Here is an 18,767-nt window from a genome sequence, read left to right as displayed (position 1 = left end):
ATAAGAAACGAACAAATAAACAAATGAATAAATAAATAATGAATAATTAAATACATAAACAGATAAATAAAGCATTCACACTATAGTTTTATTCGTACATCTATTCCATTTCTCTTTGGTATTGTGCATTAATTACCAATAAGTTTTGCACTAGTTCCCACATTTATTTTGAAATATCTGACAGGAAGTTGTAGCTACATGTAATTATTTTGTTGTGTGATGAGTGCCCAAAAGCACAGCAGCACTTGATACCACTGTGTGGGCTTGAGTAATGGATCTGCTGCCTGTCTGTAAACCACTGGGGAATTATACTACTGTAGTTCTGTAAGTTGTGAAATCACACGTCCAGTGTGTCGTTGTTAAAGCATATCCTAAACTCAGAAGTGAAGCTAAAAACTGTCCATAAAAAGTACACGTTAGCACTTGAAACCAGAACCCGACTTTACCTAATTTTAGGGATCGAGCCCGGTGTCGCCATCAAGCGGCAGCTATTGCGTACTGCAGTGTATGTGCGGCACAACAAGTAGGCTATAAGTAACGGATTCATTTTAAATTGGATTTCCCTCTGCTTTCTGCAAACAAGTCAACCAATAATGCTCGGTGGACCGAGTGTTTTTGGTCAGGAGGAGAGCAGCGTCAGCGTCACTTCATCATGGAGAAAAGTCCGTCGACGTTGCTTTTGACAAACTGCTGCAGCCTGGACTCACTCTGCTGTGATTTCAGAGTTTGTTGTGGTTGGTGGCAACACTGAAACCATCTGACCTCGTTTTCATGCGCGGCAGAGCGGATATGCCATCAATTTGTTTTGTTTTATTCGATGAACCAACAGGAAACCGCCCGCTTCTTCCTCCTGCTAAGTACGGAGACTCGCATTTTGGTGGGCGACGTCACAGGTTTCTTTCTTCTGCACAAGTAAGGTATAGCAGATGGTTTCCCGTTTCCTCCACGAAGTAACACTTTGATTTCCTCTGACATTATTATAGTGTGTTCACCCGGTCCTCGTGTCAAGTCCCCGCGCAAGAAATGGCATCACCGAAGGCTTTACTTGAATGGTGCCGCGTAAAAAGCGCGAATTACCCCAATGTGGACATACAGAACATGTCGACCTCGTTCAGAGACGGACTTGCCTTTTGTGCCATCATCCACAAACATCGACCTGACCTGATGTAAGTGGGAGCCTTGCAGTCAGTCTCTCTCTCTCTCACTCTCTCTCTCTCTCTCTCTCTCTCTCTCTCTCTGTTCATCAGTCAGTCAGTCTCTCTCTCTCTCTTTCTGTTCATCAGTCAGTCAGTCAACACTATTCTTTTTCTGTATGAAACTAACAATGCAATTAATGGGAGTTCATTTGTCATTTCATCTCTGATTAATCAACCCTTTTCATTTTCCTCACCTTGCTCCAGAGATTTCAGCTCCCTCTCCAAAGATAATGTTTATCTAAATAACCTACTGGTGAGTTTATCCAACTGTTTAAGTGCAAGCTGCAGTGCAGACTGCAGCAGAGCATGGCTCACTCAACAGGCTTGGTGTTTATTGAGCATTACTAATACCACTTTCATACCATCACCAGGGTTACCTGAAAATGTTCAACCCTTCTTTTGTCAATTTCACGTCCAAGTCAATTCACACCAATTTAAATTAACTAGGCATCTTGCGCGCTATGCACACTCGATTCCTAGGCTCGCCTGTCCTGCAGCTCGCATTCACAGCTCTGCCGCAGCTCGGCCTTGCCCGCAGCTCGGCTGCTGTGTGGCCTTGCCTGTCACAATGCCTCTGACATCACTGTTGATGTCACAATTTTTGACATCACTGATGACATTATCACTTGGACTTTGTGTGTGTCTGTGAGTGACTATGACATCACTGATGATGTCACAATTTATGACATCACTGATGACATCATCACTGGGCCTGTGTGAGTGAATTTATGACATCACTGATGATGTCATCAGTGGGATTTATGACATCACTGATGTCATCAGTGGGATTTATGACATCACTGATTATGTCATCAGTGGGAAGACAGACATACAGACAGACGAACAGACAGAGCCCACAGCTCCCATTTATATACTGATGATGATGATTAAAATCCATCAAGAATTGAAGAGAGGAGTTTGAAACACGCAGATCTTCGCAGCCAATCTATATGGCATGCGCCAGTCGGCAATAAATATTTTTTGGTTTATTTTTGAGTGTTTATTCTAATTTATTTCATGATTATGTATAGGCCTAAAACTGTAGGAAATCCATTGTGTACTAGTCTACTTTACTTTTCAGTTAAAAAAGCCTAAATATATGCCTTATGTTATTTAGCCTATAGGCTATAGCTGTTTTCAGAGGAGCTGTGTGGACAAAGAGGATTAGTGTAGATAGAACGCTTCAATTAACAGACATTATTCTGCTCGTTTTCTGGAATACGGCCTAGTGAAGACAGGACCCGGGTCACAACTATCAATGGTCACAACCCTCGATAGATGCACAACAATTAGCCTAGGCTATTAGTAGGGGTGTCACGATACACTCAGTTCACGATACGATACGTATCACGATACTGGGTTCACGATAACGATACGATACGATACGATTTTAACAATATTTTTTTAAACTTGAATAATGACAATATATGACTGGAAAAGTAGTATTTTATTTGAAATGCACAAATACAAAACATGCTGTTGTGGGAAATTGTTATTACAATAACAACTAGAAAAAACATGAGATTGGAGATAAGGCTTATCTTGAAATAGAATGAGTTACACCGTCACTTAGATTTACTTTGAACTAAAAGGTTTCTCAGCAGTATAAATTCTCATTATGCATCTTCAGTTTTTCTTCAAACTCAAACAACAAGACTTTTCTTAGTCTATTTTTTATGCATCTTCAGTTTTTCCTGTCAAGTAAACAGTTTTGCCAGAAACTCAATTGAATGGTTTCTCTCCTGTATAACTTCTCATGTGTCTCTTCAGAGACTTGTTCAACTGAACTACTTTCCACACATTGAACTTCAACAAACAAAGACGTTTCTTTGTCTATTTTTGAAAAAAAAAAAAAAAAAAAAATTTTTTTTTCCACGATATGAGATTTCATGTCAACGATACATATCGTGACGTTTTACTATCGCGAAATTTCGTGGGACGATATATTGTGACACCCCTAGCTATTAGCATAACAAATAATAGCAACCCGGGTGGCGGGTGGTGCCCCACCTCCCCCGGGTCAGGCAACCTGGCTTAAGCCTTTCATTCCTAAAATCACCCTGGTTGGAAAGTGAAAGGGGTAATACATTCAATAACCATAGACAGCTTCTGTGTCATTTCTTATTATGTAACACAACAGGATATCTGATCTCCTTCTAGGCATTTGAGGTTGCAGAGACAAAGCTGGGCATCCCTGCACTGCTGGACCCAAAGGACATGGTTTCCACTGAGGTGCCTGACCGCTTGAGCATCATCACCTACCTTTCCCAGTACTACTACTTCTTCAACAAGAAGATCAACAAGAAGACTCACGGTGTGTTTAGGCCAGGGTTTTCAAAGTGGGAGGCGAGCCTCCCCAGGGGTGGCTCCAAACAGTTTCAGGGGAGGTGAAAACATATTACATTAGTTTTACATGAGATATCAAAATAAGATCACATATACGGTATAGCATAAATGTGTGTGATTTGGTTAAATAGATCATTCAGAGATGCAGTGGTTTTGGGGAATTCCCACTCAGAAACAAATGCATGCCTTTTCTATGTATTTGGTGTAGTACTAATTTCAGGCTATCCTGGCTCAATTGTTGACTTGCAATGGGATCAAATAACATAATGATTGGGGGGGGGGGGGGCTTTGTCTGAGGGGAGGCCCAAAGTGTCAGAATTCTGTTTTAGGCCATTACATCGCCAGACCAATTCTCAACTGCGAACGTACCTGAGAATCTCTCCATTTAATTTTGATTTCCAGGGGGGCGTTACCAATGGGCAGGCAGACGAGTGCTCCACGCGTGGTAACCATGGAAACATGTATAAAGTGACCTTAACATAGTGGTAACTTTATAGCCTAGCTTAAGTTAAAAAACTATACATGCCAGATGATACATGAGAAAGCCCAGTTCCTGATAACTGTTTAAGGGTCACGGACTGCGGGGATCATCGTCATTGGTATGATTGGTATGCACGAAAATGCATCAACGACGCTCCTCTGTCGTCATCGTCTCAAATGCTTGTGATTGGCTGTCATCATCGTATTAAATGCTTGTGATTGGCTGTTGCCATCGTATCAAATGCTTGTGATTGGCCCAGCAGTTTTCAGTATAGAGGAAAAGAGGACACCATACCCAGACCCGGGATGGTTACGGATATAAGAGGGTGAGGTGATGCGTCAGGAGGGACGCACGTGTAAGGGGAGCTTACTAGAGCCGTACTCGTTTTAAGCAAGGTTTAGAGAAAAAAAACGGCCTGTTTGTCGACGGGCAACAGATGACACAAGGTTCAAGCAGGGTTATGCTTGGCGTCCAAACTGCAGTATAGAGGAAAAGAGGACACCGTACCCAGACCTGAGTTTTATGTGTGTGTAGTCATGTTTATAGTCATGATGTCGGGGGACTCAATATAGATAAATTGATTTATTCTATTATGCAAACCCAATGAGTCCTCTATAAGTTTTTAGCTCTTTTTGCAACTGCTGCGCCTGTTGCTTAAGGCACTTTTTATACTCTTTTGTTTAAAGTTTTGTTGTGATGCTTTTAAATGTCCATTTTATTCTCTTCTTTTATTCTTTTATTTTCCTGTCATCCATTTTATGTGAAGCACTTTGAATTGCCTCTGTGTATGAAATGTGCTATACAAATAAACTTGACTTGACTTGACTTGACTTGACTTGACTTGACTTGACTTCAGGCTAGGTGGAAATCTTGTTTTAATGGGAGGGGAATCAGAGACATCTGCCAGAGCAAATAAAACATGGGCTCGGTTCCCAGGCTGCCTTTAGACGCAAACTGGTTGTTGCTAGAACCTGTGTTTGGCTCCTCAGAATATCTACAACAAGCACATGTCCCCTTCAGCAATTAGCTGACACACATCTCATTACACCTCTTTATGACCAGTATCCCCTGTCCACTGTCTAATCCTCTTATTCTTCCCATTAGGTGAATACAAACCTTCAAATAGCCCACAGCTCTCCTCTGCCAATAGCAAGACAGCACATTTAAATCCAGAAGTTCGTCAAACAAACCTTCTCTTGACTTTACAGCGAGTCCTGGCGGTTTGAGGTCGTCGCACGCCACAAGCCTCGCCAATCTCAGAAGAAGCAGAAGTCCTGATGCTCTGAAACCCCCTAAGGTAATATAGCTCAAATGTATTTTAAAGCACATATGCACACTGCTAATGTCTACAAGCCTGCTTTTTTTTTTTACCCCAGGGCTACAGTGTATATGAGTCACCTCAGTTGCCGGTTCCTCTTCTGTTTTCAGAGCTTACCTGATCGGCGGTCCAGCAGAGAAGATCGTTTCTCCAGCAGCAGTGTCTGTTCTCTGTGTAGGAAGCCTGTCCCCCTTGTACAGAGACACCTAATAGACGGAGACATCTACCATCGCAGCTGTTTCAGGTAACGGCACCGCTCAGAAGGTAACAGTAGCTTCTTCTTATTTGGAGATGTTATAGTCACATTTCTGTTGGGAATCGGGATCATTATTTATAATTTATAATAGAAAAAAAGGGAAAGGCATGTCCACTCATAATTTTCCTACTCCCATTAGTGTTTTTCGTGCTAAAGTGATCCATTGGTGCATTTGATTATATGGTGAGTTATTTAGACTTTCGTACAGATCAGTTGAATGAAATATGTGTTACAGATGGCTTCGCAGTGATATTCCTCTTCTTATTTTTCAGATGCAAAGTGTGCTGTAGCACTCTGTTAGCACCAGGCTCGTACAAACAGGGAAGTGATGCTGGCTCCTTGATCTGCACCCACCACATAACGGACAGTAGAAACACCCGTGGTCACGTCAGCCGTCAGCAAATTGGTTGTACCAAGAATCTGCCCCCATTGAACTGTCAGGAACAGACTCTATACCTGAGTGGATTCACTGACAACATCAGCCATCTCCCTCAATACCCTGAGGAAATAGAGTCACAAGACAGACAGGATCCTACTCCACTATGTGCAGCAGTTTCAGTTTCAGCCGGGTGTAGTCGGCCCGTTCCAGCACCCAGGCGCACGTTAGGCTCTTCTGCACCCCCTGTTCCTGCACCCAGGACCAACGCATTGCAGAGAATGGACAGGTCCTCTGCTACAGGTGAATATTCACTATTATTTATTAAGCCGCCCATTTGATAGCTTTAACATTCTGTAGGAAAGTTTTGTTTTCTCTCTCTCTCTTCATCTGTACAGGCAGTTCACCAAATAAATCTTCATCTACTTCATCCCGCACGTAAGTGTATTTGCCATCGATTGTCATCCACATAGTTTAGGCATATGTATTTATTTTGCAATACATTCAATTCTCCTTTCTTTCACCTTTCAGACTTAACACATCTAATTTATCCATTCTATAATAAGAGCAACAACGATAACAGTTGTTTGCATAACACCTATCTAATCACAAAGTTTACAAAATGTTTACAAATGTTGTTGTTTTTATTAAACCTTTATTTAACCAGGTGAGTCCCATTGAGATTGCAAGATCTCTTTTTCGAGGGAGCCCTGGCCAAGAAAGCAGCAGTACAGTGTCCACACAGCAAGCGATTAAAAGCACAGAAACACAGAAACATACAGCTCACTGAATCAATATGCCTAAGAGACAAACAGGAGTACTCAGGCAACATACAAGCAGACAATAAACAATACAAGCACATAACAAAGCATACAGTGGCATAAACTCATATGCCTGAAGAGAGACAGAGGAAAAAGGAAGTCCATAAAACACACACTTTTGGAAAGTTAAGTCATTGTCAAAAACCCTCTAAAATGACCTGTGGTTTACTCTCAAACCTCCTAGCACAAGGCCCGGAGCCCGAAGTAATCATCCCTGGATGACCATCGTGCATCCTGGACCCTGGACACAGCTCCCTCCCGCTCCAGCTCCAATAACCCCTGGGGGGAGCTGGTTCAGGCCCAGAGTGACTCCCCCCAATCCATTTGGAGAGGTGGCAGATGAGGACACTCAGGATACTAAGACTGGGGCTGCAAACCAGAATCAACTCTCAGAGAATGGCCGTAATCTGCCAAAGAATTCAGGTGACACACATACTCCGGTGAGCTCAAGTGACATGGCAAATGCTGCTGCCAATTCTAAACCTGATGACAAAGCAAAGCCACTGGGTAAACCTGTTACACCAAAGAATCCAGCTTTCAAAGGTACATCACCAACCACTATGGACTCGGCTCAGAAAGAGCGACCCGACTCCTCCGACCCGTCCAGTGGAAGAGGAGATAGTGGAACAAGTGCTAATAAACCTAAAGCACCAGATGCATCTGGTTCACCTAGTGTGAAAAAAGCTAGTGGACTTGGGGTCCCTGACCTAGCAGGTGCAGCTAGTGGACTTGGGTTCCCTGACCTAGCAGGTGCAGCTAGTGGACTTGGGGTCCCCGACCTAGCAAGTGCAGCTACTGGACTTGGCATCCCCGACCTAGCAGGTGCAGCTAGTGGACTTGGGGTCCCCGACCTAGCAGGTGCAGCTAGTGGACTTGGCATCCCCAACCTAGCAGGTGCAGCTAGTGGACTTGGCATCCCTGACCTAGCAGGTGTAGCTAATGGACTTGGCATCCCCGACCTAGCAGGTGCAGCTAGTGGACTTGGCATCCCCGACCTAGCAGGTGTAGCTAGTGGACTTGGCATCCCCAACCTAGCAGGTGCAGCTAGTGGACTTGGCATCCCCGACCTAGCAGGTGCAGCTAGTGGACTTGGCATCCCCGACCTAGCAGGTGTAGCTAGTGGACTTGGCATCCCCGACCTAGCAGGTGCAGCTAGTGGACTTGGCATCCCCGACCTAGCAGGTGCAGCTAGTGGACTTGGCATCCCCGACCTAGCAGGTGTAGCTAGTGGACTTGGGGTCCCCGACCTAGCAGGTGCAGCTAGTGGACTTGGCATCCCCGACCTAGCAGGTGCAGCTAGTGGACTTGGCATCCCCGACCTAGCAGGTGCAGCTAGTGGACTTGGCATCCCCGACCTAGCAGGTGCAGCTAGTGGACTTGGCATCCCCGACCTAGCAGGTGCAGCTAGTGGACTTGGGGTCCCCGACCTAGCAGGTGCAGCTAGTGGACTTGGGGTCCCGGACCTAGCAGGTGCAGCTAGTGGACTTGGGGTCCCCGACCTAGCAGGTGTAGTTAGTGGACTTGGGGTCCCCGACCTAGCAGGTGTAGTTAGTGGACTTGGGGTCCCCGACCTAGCAGGTGTAGTTAGTGGACTTGGGGTCCCCGACCTAGCAGGTGTAGTTAGTGGACTTGGGGTCCCGGACCTAGCAGGTGCAGCTAGTGGACTTGGGGTCCCGGACCTAGCAGGTGCAGCTAGTGGACTTGGATTACCTGATTTAGCTGCAGAGGTTCCTGACCTGGCCGGAGCTTCTGCTGGACTGTGTTTACCAGACGTGACTGCTCCTGGATATGGCTTCCCCCTCGTGAAGAGGAAGGTAGGACAGGTGGACATTAAAAAAAACATGAATATTGATTACAGAGTTCTACATTTGTGTTGAGAAAATGCTGTCTACATTGACGTTTGCCCACAGATACACTTTTTTATGTGGAGTATTATTAAACAAATTCGCTCTAATGATATTGATGATTTCAATCCTAACCAGGGTTTAAATAATCAGTTTCAGTTTGTGTCATAAAAAGGAAACTAAAAAAAATATATATTTTAGAGGATAGGCTATTATCACTTTATTTATTTATCTTATTTTTGGAAATACTGAGTAATGACATCATTTTGGTAAGACAAATTTGTTGGACTAGATGCTCCTCAGTCCTCAGTTCCTGTCATATATATTTGTCTTGTCAGGTGCAGTCAGCCCGGTGTGTTCCTATAGAAGACCTGCAGGTGGAGATGGGAGAACTGCACAAACGTCTGGAGACACTGGAGCTGAGAGGAGTGGAACTGGAGAGAAACCTGAGAGACTGCAAAAATGGTTAATACAAATTGTTGGTATTGGTTCTAGACAAAAGGAATGAATGGCCCTGGGAGTGGCATCAAATTATTTTATACATCGTCTTTGTACTGTATATTATAATATATGTTTTCAGTCATCTGTGAAAGAAAACAAATAAATTATCCATACATTAAAAGATAAGGCCGCTGTTTTTTGATGTATTCCTTAACGTCAACAAATCCTACAAAAATAACAAAATCAACAATGTGTTTGCTCTACTCCCGTTACTTTCTGACATCCCACTTACCATTTTTAGCCGTCAACCCAGAAGTCATTGGCTCCAATTGGAAGCTAAAACCTTTCAATACAGCTCACAAATATGTTTCCATTTTAAAAATTGCTAACTGTTACCACAAAAAGCCAGGCTGTTGTAGTTATTACCAAATCAAATTCAAATTGGAACACATTCTTCATTACACCAGGGACTATCTTCGGTGCTACGGGAACTACTCACACAGTTTGTCTAATGTACAAGACCACTATTGTTGTCTATGCTATAGTCATGAATACTTGATTCTTGCTATTGCTTAATAAGGATATTTTCCACTCAGCCAGTTTACATTAGGGATGCAAATTTTTATCAATTTCCTTAATCGATTAATTGGTCAGGTTAACGATCAATTAATCGATTAATCATTATATTAAAAACTGCTTTTAACATACAAAATAAAAAATACTAAATGTAGGGTTTTACACCTGTCTTTAGGCCGACCCAACAAGTTGATCAACCAACTAAACTTCCTGCATTAGCTGTCATTGTGCTTGTGGACGTGAGATATTTCAATATTGTCCTCCACTGTTGAGCACCAGGACCCTTTTATTCCAAACCTGGCTGAAGCGCGCTGGACTCTATTAATATTTCAATATTGTATTACAATGTTTCCAATGAATACTGTTGTCTTTTTGGGTGTAATTCTCCCACCCTGGACTTTCTGTCTGCTGGCTTGGCTTTCTTCTTCCTCTGTATGAGCAGTGGAAGTTACTGTGCATTTTGCCCTTGTGGTGTTAAATCATTTCAGAAAAGAAAAGAAAAATGATAAAATAGCACATAGCCTACATTGTCGATTAATCGGTTAAAACATATAGTTTGATCGATCAAATTCTTAATGATTGAATAATCGATTGTTGATTAATCATTAACATCCCTAGTTTACATAGTTCTGTTTTTGTGGTTCCACCTGTTTATTTCAGATAAAGTGGAGGAGGAGAGGCTGATGGACTGGTTCTCTCTTATCCAAGAGAAACACGTGCTTGTGCGCAGAGATGCAGAGCTGGTTTTTCTGTAAGTGTGCTCAATTCATTTTGTCCTAGTACACCAGGACAATGGTTTTGTTCTGTGAACATTTTGATTGTGCATTCTGCCACAGATTTCATGAGTTGTATGTTGTGAATGACCTTGAAGCTCAGACATTTTGTGTTGTGTTGTGTTGTGCTGTGTTGTGGTGTTGTGCTGTGCTGTGCTGTGCTGTGTTGTGCTGTGTTGTGTTGTATTGTGTTGCGTTGTGCTGTGTTGTGCTGTGTTGTGTTGTGTTGTGTTGTGCTGTGTTGTGCTGTGTTGTGCTGTGTTGTGCTGTGCTGTGTTGTGTTGTGCTGCGTTGTGTTGTGTTGTGCTGCGTTGCGTTGCGTTGTGCTGTGCTGTGTTGTGCTGTGTTGTGTTGTGTTGCGTTGTGTTGTGTTGTGTTGTGATGTGCTGTGTTGTGCTGTGTTGCGTTGCGCTGCGTTGTGCTGTGCTGTGTTGTGTTGTGTTGTGTTGTGTTGCGTTGCGTTGCGCTGTGTTGTGCTGTGTTGTGTTGTGCTGTGTTGTGTTGCGTTGCGTTGTGCTGTGCTGTGTTGTGTTGTGTTGCGTTGTGCTGTGCTGTGTTGTGTTGTGTTGTGTTGTGTTGTGCTGTGTTGTGTTGTGTTGTGTTGTGTTGTGTTGTGTTGTGTTGTGTTGTGTTGTGTTGTGTTGTGCTGTGTTGTGTTGTGTTGCGTTGTGTTGTGTTGTGTTGTGTTGTGCTTCTCTCCAGGAGAAAGCAGCAGACTTTAGAAGAGAGACAGGCTGATGTGGAGTACGAGCTCAGATGTCTCCTCAATAAACCCGGTCAGTAGCCTATGTTCACCGCTTAGTTTTCAGCGAACATAGCTGACAACAACAATAGACTTTATGACATTTTCTGACATAGGTACAAAGTGCAATAATAAAAACAAACACATCTATACACATATATGACATGCATTTGTAAAGTTACAAGGTGTAGCAAAACAGACATAATATGGACAACTGGTGGCCGCCTAATTGGAAGGGAACTCGAAAAAGAATGATCACAAGATCACATATGAGGTGAAGACAGGTCTGTAAAAGAATGATCACAAGATAAAATAATGAGGTGAAGACAGGTCTGTAAGAGCGAGTGACCCACTATCTTCTTGACCTCCAGAGAGTGAGTGGAGTCAAGAGGATCGAGGCCGAGATCAGCAACTGATGGACGAGCTGGTCACCGTCATTGAGCAGAGGAACCAGATCATCAGCAGCTTGGATCAGGACAGGCAGAGGTGTGCAGAAGCAGGCAATACCGGGTGCTGTCACACTGATAGATCTCAGATAGATCAATAAATGTGCTCACATTCAATTTTGTTTTGTTTTTCCAATCAGGGAAAATGAAGAAGATGTGCTGTTCGAAGCCTTTATGACGCAAAAAGGTAAATAGGAAATGGGCAAACTTAGACTTGCCTTCAAACCAGGAGTCATCTCACTACTTCTATAATAAGGCGGAGGGTTCCGCGAGGCGTGCTAGAAATGAGCGTATTATAATATCATATTATAATATAATATATAATGTAATATTTCTAGTTCAATGAATACCCTTGTTTCACTCTGCTTTACTTCACTTTCCTTCTTTAGAATTCCAGAAAAAGGGGCTGAAAGAGCTAAAGAAGTCAAAAGGAAAATTCAAGCCCATGAAGGTGTTGAAGATGCTGAGCCTCAAAGCAGAGAGTGCCAAAGACCGCAAGGACAAAAGCAGCTGAAGAACTATCATGACTGCAGCATGAAGCAGCCATGCTGTACTGATTCAAAGGCTGAATCCAAATGTTCGCACTTCGCTGCACTTGCAGACTCGCGGACTTTGCGGGTGATGTAAAACACCCAATTTAGCCATAGTGCAGCGGTCCTTATTTACAAACATTTCTGTATTTGAATTTGTATAGCCTATAGGCCTATGTTGTATAGAAATAAAGGGCTGTCTATCAGCGGCTCATATATCGTCACAGTAAGTACCACTGAAGTTCACGTGGTCTCAGTCCACAAGTCCGGAGGGTGGACATTTGGATTCAGCAAAAGACTCCTGGACTCACACCAAAGAAGCTCACTCGTGCTTTGATAAGTTAGAAGCTTTTGCACTATTTTACCACAGAAGATGATCATAATATTAAACTGCATTAATCACATCAGCAGTTGGACAACGAAGAAAGCATGAAATATTATTTCTTCCGTGCAGGGTTTTATGATTTGAACTGGATACCAGTTTTATTTTAACTTGGTGGTTTAACATGGTGCATATTTTTGATGGAAGCGATAATAGAGATTTTTTTTTCTTTTATTCTAATGCAAGGTATAAACTTGTATTGCTTGAGAGAATATGCTATAAATATGTATCTATGAACTACATTGTCATGCACATTTTGTGAGAAATACTCTTCATTCAATATTTTGTGGTCAAAAATCTTGACAACCGATTTTGAAATACCACTCAAAACAATCAGATAATCATCTAAAATGAATGAGAATGTAACGCCTTTATTTTGCATAATATTACATTTAACAATAGTGTAGTGAGCCTATTTCCCTTCTCGGAAACTCTCAACTTTGATGGATTTTCGGTTTTCCATGTGTTTTTGTATTGTCTAAAGTCACACTTGTGATTTGACCATTTTGGTCAAAAGTATCTGTTCAGTCTGTTATTATGATGAGCAGTGTAATATCTCTGCAGAATTGTCTGCTTTTTGCAGGTGTAGTTATATATCAGCACATTCCTCAACAGATCAGTATGTTCACATTTTGCAAGCAAGTTCATGACCATAAATGAGGAAAAGCAAAAATGTCATGTTGAAAAAGAGAACTGAAGTGGGTAACATTGGCCAGGCCGTCACGTAACAGCAGAGGACTAGACTGCAGACAAGCGGAACAAAACACGAATATTTCTCGAGTATCCACCGGAATATTTCAGAACGCACCACTTCACCGGAAGTGGACATTTCGTAACGCTTGTGCTGAACGAACAGCGGTCTGCTCCTGCTGACAACAAAGTGTCTTCTAAAACGTCAACAGGCATATTTACGCGTCTTAAAAAGAGAAGATGTCAGACAACGAAGATAAGTAAGTAACGACGTTACACAGTTTCAACATGTTAGGGGGGGGGGGGTGTAACGCAACACAACACAACGTGGGTCGACAGCCTGTACTAGTGTTGTTGGTACAGCTAAGCTAGCGTTAGGTAGCTAACAAGACGCTTTAAACCTTATCCGTAGCCTTGGTCGTGTAATAATTGTTTTGCTGTCACAATTGCAGCTTCGATGATGGAGACTTTGATGACGCCGAGGAGGATGAGGGGTTGGATGACCTGGAAAACGTAGAAGACGTGAGTTTGACTTCCCTTCGCTGAGAGAAGGGAAGTTCTCTCCCAGCTTCATCACACTGAAGTTGTGAAACACAGTTAACGTACATGTATTTTGTCTTTGTTGTTCTTACTCCCTGTGCTTTTGTACTGGAGTCCTTGTTCGATGGATGTGCTTTGGTCTGAATGTGTCTCCTGTGGCCAGGAGGATCAGGAGCATGTGCAGATCCTGCCTGCAGGAGAGGGCCAGCAGGCCAACCAGAAGAGGATCACAACACCGTATATGACCAAATATGAAAGGGCCAGAGTGCTGGGGACTCGAGCCCTGCAGATAGCGTGAGTCTTATTATTATGTAACTGCAGCATCATCAGTACAGCTGAATTGTGCCACCAAGGTTTTGTGCTTTTAATTAAAGATTGTCTATGCTGATGTATTTAGTCATTCCTTTGGGTGAATTTAATAATAATAATAAAATCATCAATGGGGTCATAACTCACTACTAACGTTGCGCAGGTGGCATGCAAAATGACTAAATGAGCATGCAGTATTTCTAGCTGTGATTAAATTATATAATAATATGTTGATGTGATTCCCAATTCTTTACCATGCAGTTGAATGTATGAACATCAGTTTGTTTATTTAACAACAGTTTCTCACAGACAAGCAGATATGATATATAAATATCGATATTGAAAAATATCCCTGTGATTACCATGAAATATCATTTAGTCCGTATCGCCCAGCCCAAATTGGAGGATGGTTTGGGTGTTTGGTGGTGTATTAAACAGTAGCAACCTGCCACTGACTCACTTACAAACTGACTGTAATTCAGCCTCATCAACTACCCTACTTGTTTCCAATAGGATGTGTGCTCCAGTCATGGTGGAGCTAGAAGGAGAGACAGACCCCCTGCAAATTGCTATGAAAGAGCTCAAGTAAGTGATCATAGTAGTTTTCTCCCCCAGGCGGATGTGTTCAGTCGAGTGAGTGAGTGTATCTGTGTAATCTGTCTGTCCGCACCTAATCTCACATTTTAGACCAATCAGCCTAATATTTGCCTGTATGCTCAATGACCTCATGGTTGCAGTGATTCAAACTGTTTGAAAAACCTATTTTATCGACTGTTTCATAATGTCATTACAATGACTGTGTCTGGTTGCTGAAATCACTCTTCCAGTCCGTGGTAGGAGCGCGACAAGTGATCCACTACGGACAACAACATGGCGGCGGCGGTGATAAGAGATAAGAGAAACAGGATTTTTTTAAATCTCGTATCGTGCCTAACTTTAGTGGATCACATCATAACGTATCGGGTCTGGAATTAATTTGCAGTTGATCTGGTTCAAAACGAGACCAAACCTTTCTATGGATGTCTGTTTTTGAGCCACAACAAAGGCCAAAATGTGGCCTGCAACAGACTAGGTAAGGCTTGGTTTTATCGTAGCTGTCTGGCTGAGAAGGTTTTAAATGACCACTGCTCTAATGTTTGATTGAATGAATATAAACCACAATTGTCTAACCTTGGTGTGCAAATCTTGGTGAAAATGCCAACAAAAGCACTGCCAACACTAACTTGACATATGTTTTGATTGTAAGGGAGCCGGTGTTAACAGGTGTTTTGTCCAAGTCTGTTTCCCCATCAGATAGTGTTTCCCATAGTGGTGCGCTTCAGAGTTGTGTTTTGGTTTAGGTTAAGTTATGATTAGGCGTAGCAGACCTGGTGGAAATCTGCACTCTACTGGGGGCACTTTTCTCGTTTAAACTGTCGAGTCATAGAGGAGACCTTGTGATTCCATGTCTTTAGTTTCTTTCTGACATAACTAGAGGCTATACAGCCAAACTGCTTTCCAGGTGAGTATTCTCTGTGAGACCCAGGATGTTACTGTGACTTGTGTTTGTCACTGTCACCAGGAGCAGAAAGATCCCCATCATCATCCGGAGGTACCTCCCTGATGGAAGTTATGAGGACTGGGGCTGCGACGAGCTCATCATTACCGATTAAACAACTTGCCTAGAGATCAGCGCCGGCGAGTCCGACCCGGCCGGCCTACTAAGCCAATCGGCCCCACAAACGCAGAACAATCGTAAGACTGTGTAATCCTCACCCAACAACTGATTCCTGGATATGACCCATGTTGCCAGCAGGTGCCATGTTAAGTCTGAATACATTTGATTTACCGAACAGACACTGGAAGTCCCGCAAAGGTCGACCCAATTGAGAAAAAAAGAGAGAATAATAATTAATTGCTCAAGAGCTGTTGTCTTTTCAGTCTGGTTATGTGTTGCTGCATTATACTTGACCTAGGTCAAATCTGAACTTTAATCTACTTCTCGAATGGTGTTACATGTTATTCCAGCTGTACTACAACTAGGATCCACAAGGGGGAAATGTAACTTAAGTCAAACTTTTACTTTGTTTTACAAAATAACATTGACAACAGCATTTATTGTTTTGAGGGATGAAATGCGATAGAAATATTTTATTGTTGTGAATAAAAATCTTTTGTATAAATGGCCATGTCGCATTCCTATCTCTCACAGCACACACTGACTGTTCCTGAATGATAATTAAGCGTGCATATTTCAGGCTTGGTGGCAGAGCAGAGTGGCTCTTGCATGATGCAAATACCGCTACATTTATCTCATTCTTTCAAGTGTATCTGAAGAAGTTTCAACTTTAAACTCTCATTGGTGTCGTGTGTTTTTTACACGGTCGTTAAAAGATGGAGCAAGGTTGTAACTGTCATAATGTTCCCTGTCTCCTCTCGCTCGCTCTCCATGCAAACATGTACACACACACACAAAGCAGCGAAACAATCAAAGTATTGTTTGGGGGGAGTGGGTTGTTGCCCAGGCGGCCAGAAGCCCAAAACACGATGGAAGATAGAGGGGGTGACAGTTTGCTAGTAAGAGAGGACTAGCAGCTTTGTTAAGGGAAGCTGTGTAATGATTCTCTAGGCCCTGATGGATAAAGAGATTAATTATATGTATGTATGGAATGCATGGGTTTTTATTTTAACCATACAGCCATGTTATAAGCAAATATACATCATCTGTCAGCGGTTGACAGAAACAACTTCTACCATGATGTGGATTAATACAGTGAATAATCCTTGAAAGTTTGTGAATGGGGGGGGGGGGGGGGTGGTCAAGGCCTTCAGTTTTTTAAAATAGACAAATAGACAGGAAATTGAAAGTGCTTGAATTTATTTATATATTTTGTGCAAGAATAGAAATAGAATTTATTTTGATATTTTGTGTTACTTAATGTTAATAAATAGGTTTACCACAGCACAGAAGTGCACACATTCAACTCTCTTTTTAATGGTTGTCTGTGAGCTTCTGTAAAGCCTGCTAGTTATCATTATAAAAGTAACAGACAGTAATTCCTTGATCCTTGAATTTGAGGGGATTGTGCCTGGAAAGTCCTTGAAAAGTAATTTAATGTAATGTTTAAGAAGGTGTGGGAACCCTGAAATAAATGTCATTTACAGCTAAATACAAAAGTTGAAAAAGACATGTCTAGTGTGTTCTGGGCAGTGTTGGGGGTAACTCATTACAAAAGTAACATTACATGTAATATATTACTTTTAGCAGTAACTCAGTAATATAACTTATTACTTATAGGATTTCAGTAATATACCAGTTACATTGTCAAGTAACTCAAGTTACAAATTGAGTTAAAACATTTTTTAATCAAAGCCAATATTTCAATAAAGATGCAATAATTTCCTAGTCAATCTGTCTGTTTTTATGCAAATAAATAACCACTACAGATGACAATAACAAAGGAAAAGAATAACATTTAGAATTTTGGATTGTTTACACTGACTTCAAGGTGGTTGACATTTTTTGGGATGGTTCCGGGGCGGCGATGTCATTCTGCTGCTGCTGTTGTTTTTGTGAAAGTAAGGCAAAAGTAGTGTAATAAGTAACGAGTTACTCTACACAGACAGTAATATTGTAAAGTAACGTATTACTTTCAAATGAAAGTAAATTAGTAACTAACTAGTAATATGTAGTATTTTACATTTTGAAAGTAACTTGCCCAACACTGGTTCTAGGTTGGACGGACAAACCCTGTTTTATTTGTCACAATGCACTAATGCATGCATTACGCATTATACACACGCTTAGAGGCATCGTGAAATGTGTTCGCATTTATCCTATCCTGGCTCGTCCTCCATGGGCTGGCCAGGAGCGGCGGGCAGCTGCAGTGAAGCGCCTGGGGACCAACTTCTTCCAACCGCCACTGGTCAGACGACAATCTTCTTGCATGTTTTTAGAGGGGGTCCATATTGATGTTACATGGAGGAAAGCCCATCTCGCAAATATTTAGAAAAAAATCACAGGGGAAAACCCAGTTTACACTGTTTATCCACGGATTGCCTGGTGCTGCATTTGATGGATTTATCGTGAATCGCTTTAATCTGTGAATCTTTTGATAAGGAGAGAGAGAGCGCCTCAGGGTGGCACAGCACTCCGTTCACGGGACCGAGAGGGCAACGCATGTGATGTCACCACCACCACCACCACCAGCAGCCACACAGAGGACACTAGTAGGCCATACTCTTCTCCTACTTTGTCTTCATCTTTATCTTCCTCAACCTATCTGATAAGTTTGATATACCAACTGAGCCACATAACAGCACATCTTTTATGCATTTTAGAGGAACGGGGAGTGGACAAACACATTTTGTTTTTGTTTTCTGATGTTTCTATCTCCAAAATGTCTATGTCTTTATTAATATTTTCACGCAGCATCTTATGGTTTTACCAACTTTGTGCCAAATCCAAGGCTTTCTAATAATAGACCCTTTTCACAGGGGCCATTTTGTGTAAAAAAAAAAGGCAGGGTAAACACAGGTGCAAGCAAAACACTAATGAGCGTTTGGAAGTTGGAAACCTTCATTACTGTATTGCTTGCATGCACCTGTGTTTACCCTGCCTTTTCGACACAAAATGGCCCCCATGAAAAGGGTCTATTAGCTCGTCTCATAAAGTGCAACGTCACACATAAACCTAATCACTAAAACAATCCGAAGTTAAA

At 42.2% G+C, this 18,767-nt stretch overlaps 2 protein-coding genes across 5 annotated transcripts; both read left to right on the top strand.

The window, feature by feature from the left end:
- Positions 1 to 903: 903 nt before the first annotated feature.
- On the top strand, positions 904 to 12,732 carry micall1b.2 (MICAL like 1b, duplicate 2). Of its 3 annotated transcripts, none has more exons than XM_083649668.1 (14): positions 904 to 1,166; positions 1,401 to 1,449; positions 3,357 to 3,510; positions 5,232 to 5,320; positions 5,452 to 5,585; positions 5,870 to 6,276; positions 6,372 to 6,411; positions 6,979 to 8,608; positions 8,983 to 9,103; positions 10,316 to 10,406; positions 11,131 to 11,204; positions 11,542 to 11,656; positions 11,757 to 11,803; positions 12,006 to 12,732. In XM_083649668.1, exons 1-14 carry the CDS (start codon positions 1,024 to 1,026, stop codon positions 12,128 to 12,130), a joined length of 3,219 nt encoding a protein of 1,072 aa, XP_083505794.1. In that variant the 5' UTR covers positions 904 to 1,023; the 3' UTR covers positions 12,131 to 12,732. The 3 variants fall into 3 exon arrangements, with proteins under 3 accessions (XP_083505794.1, XP_083505793.1, XP_083505795.1); XM_083649667.1 differs by having other exon boundaries at positions 8,977 to 9,103; XM_083649669.1 differs by lacking the exon at positions 1,401 to 1,449 and having other exon boundaries at positions 1,074 to 1,166; positions 8,977 to 9,103.
- Positions 12,733 to 13,350: 618 nt separating this feature from the next.
- Positions 13,351 to 16,207, top strand: polr2f (RNA polymerase II, I and III subunit F). Of its 2 annotated transcripts, none has more exons than XM_083649689.1 (5): positions 13,351 to 13,478; positions 13,671 to 13,740; positions 13,931 to 14,052; positions 14,581 to 14,652; positions 15,629 to 16,207. In XM_083649689.1, the coding sequence occupies exons 1-5, from the start codon at positions 13,459 to 13,461 to the stop codon at positions 15,717 to 15,719; spliced, it is 375 nt and encodes a 124-aa protein (XP_083505815.1). In that variant the 5' UTR covers positions 13,351 to 13,458; the 3' UTR covers positions 15,720 to 16,207. The 2 variants fall into 2 exon arrangements, with proteins under 2 accessions (XP_083505815.1, XP_083505814.1); XM_083649688.1 differs by having other exon boundaries at positions 13,922 to 14,052.
- The last annotated feature ends 2,560 nt before the right edge of the window (positions 16,208 to 18,767 follow it).

Source organism: Poromitra crassiceps, assembly GCF_964638095.1.
Source record: "Poromitra crassiceps genome assembly, chromosome: 13".
Classification (NCBI taxonomy): Eukaryota; Metazoa; Chordata; class Actinopteri; order Beryciformes; family Melamphaidae; genus Poromitra; species Poromitra crassiceps.
The sequence above is the reverse complement of the archived record's forward strand: the minus strand, read 5'-3'. Positions and strand labels throughout refer to the sequence as shown.

Coding starts and splice junctions, on each gene's coding strand:
- micall1b.2 (XM_083649667.1), top strand. CDS start 1,024: ATGGCATCACCGAAGGCTTTACTTGAATGGTGCCGCGTAAAAAGCGCG. Junction 6,277..6,371: donor GGACAGGTCCTCTGCTACAG/GTGAATATTCAC, acceptor TCATCTGTACAG/GCAGTTCACCAAATAAATCT. Junction 11,804..12,005: donor AGCCTTTATGACGCAAAAAG/GTAAATAGGAAA, acceptor TTCCTTCTTTAG/AATTCCAGAAAAAGGGGCTG.
- polr2f (XM_083649688.1), top strand. CDS start 13,459: ATGTCAGACAACGAAGATAA. Junction 13,479..13,670: donor ATGTCAGACAACGAAGATAA/GTAAGTAACGAC, acceptor TCACAATTGCAG/CTTCGATGATGGAGACTTTG. Junction 14,053..14,580: donor ACTCGAGCCCTGCAGATAGC/GTGAGTCTTATT, acceptor TGTTTCCAATAG/GATGTGTGCTCCAGTCATGG.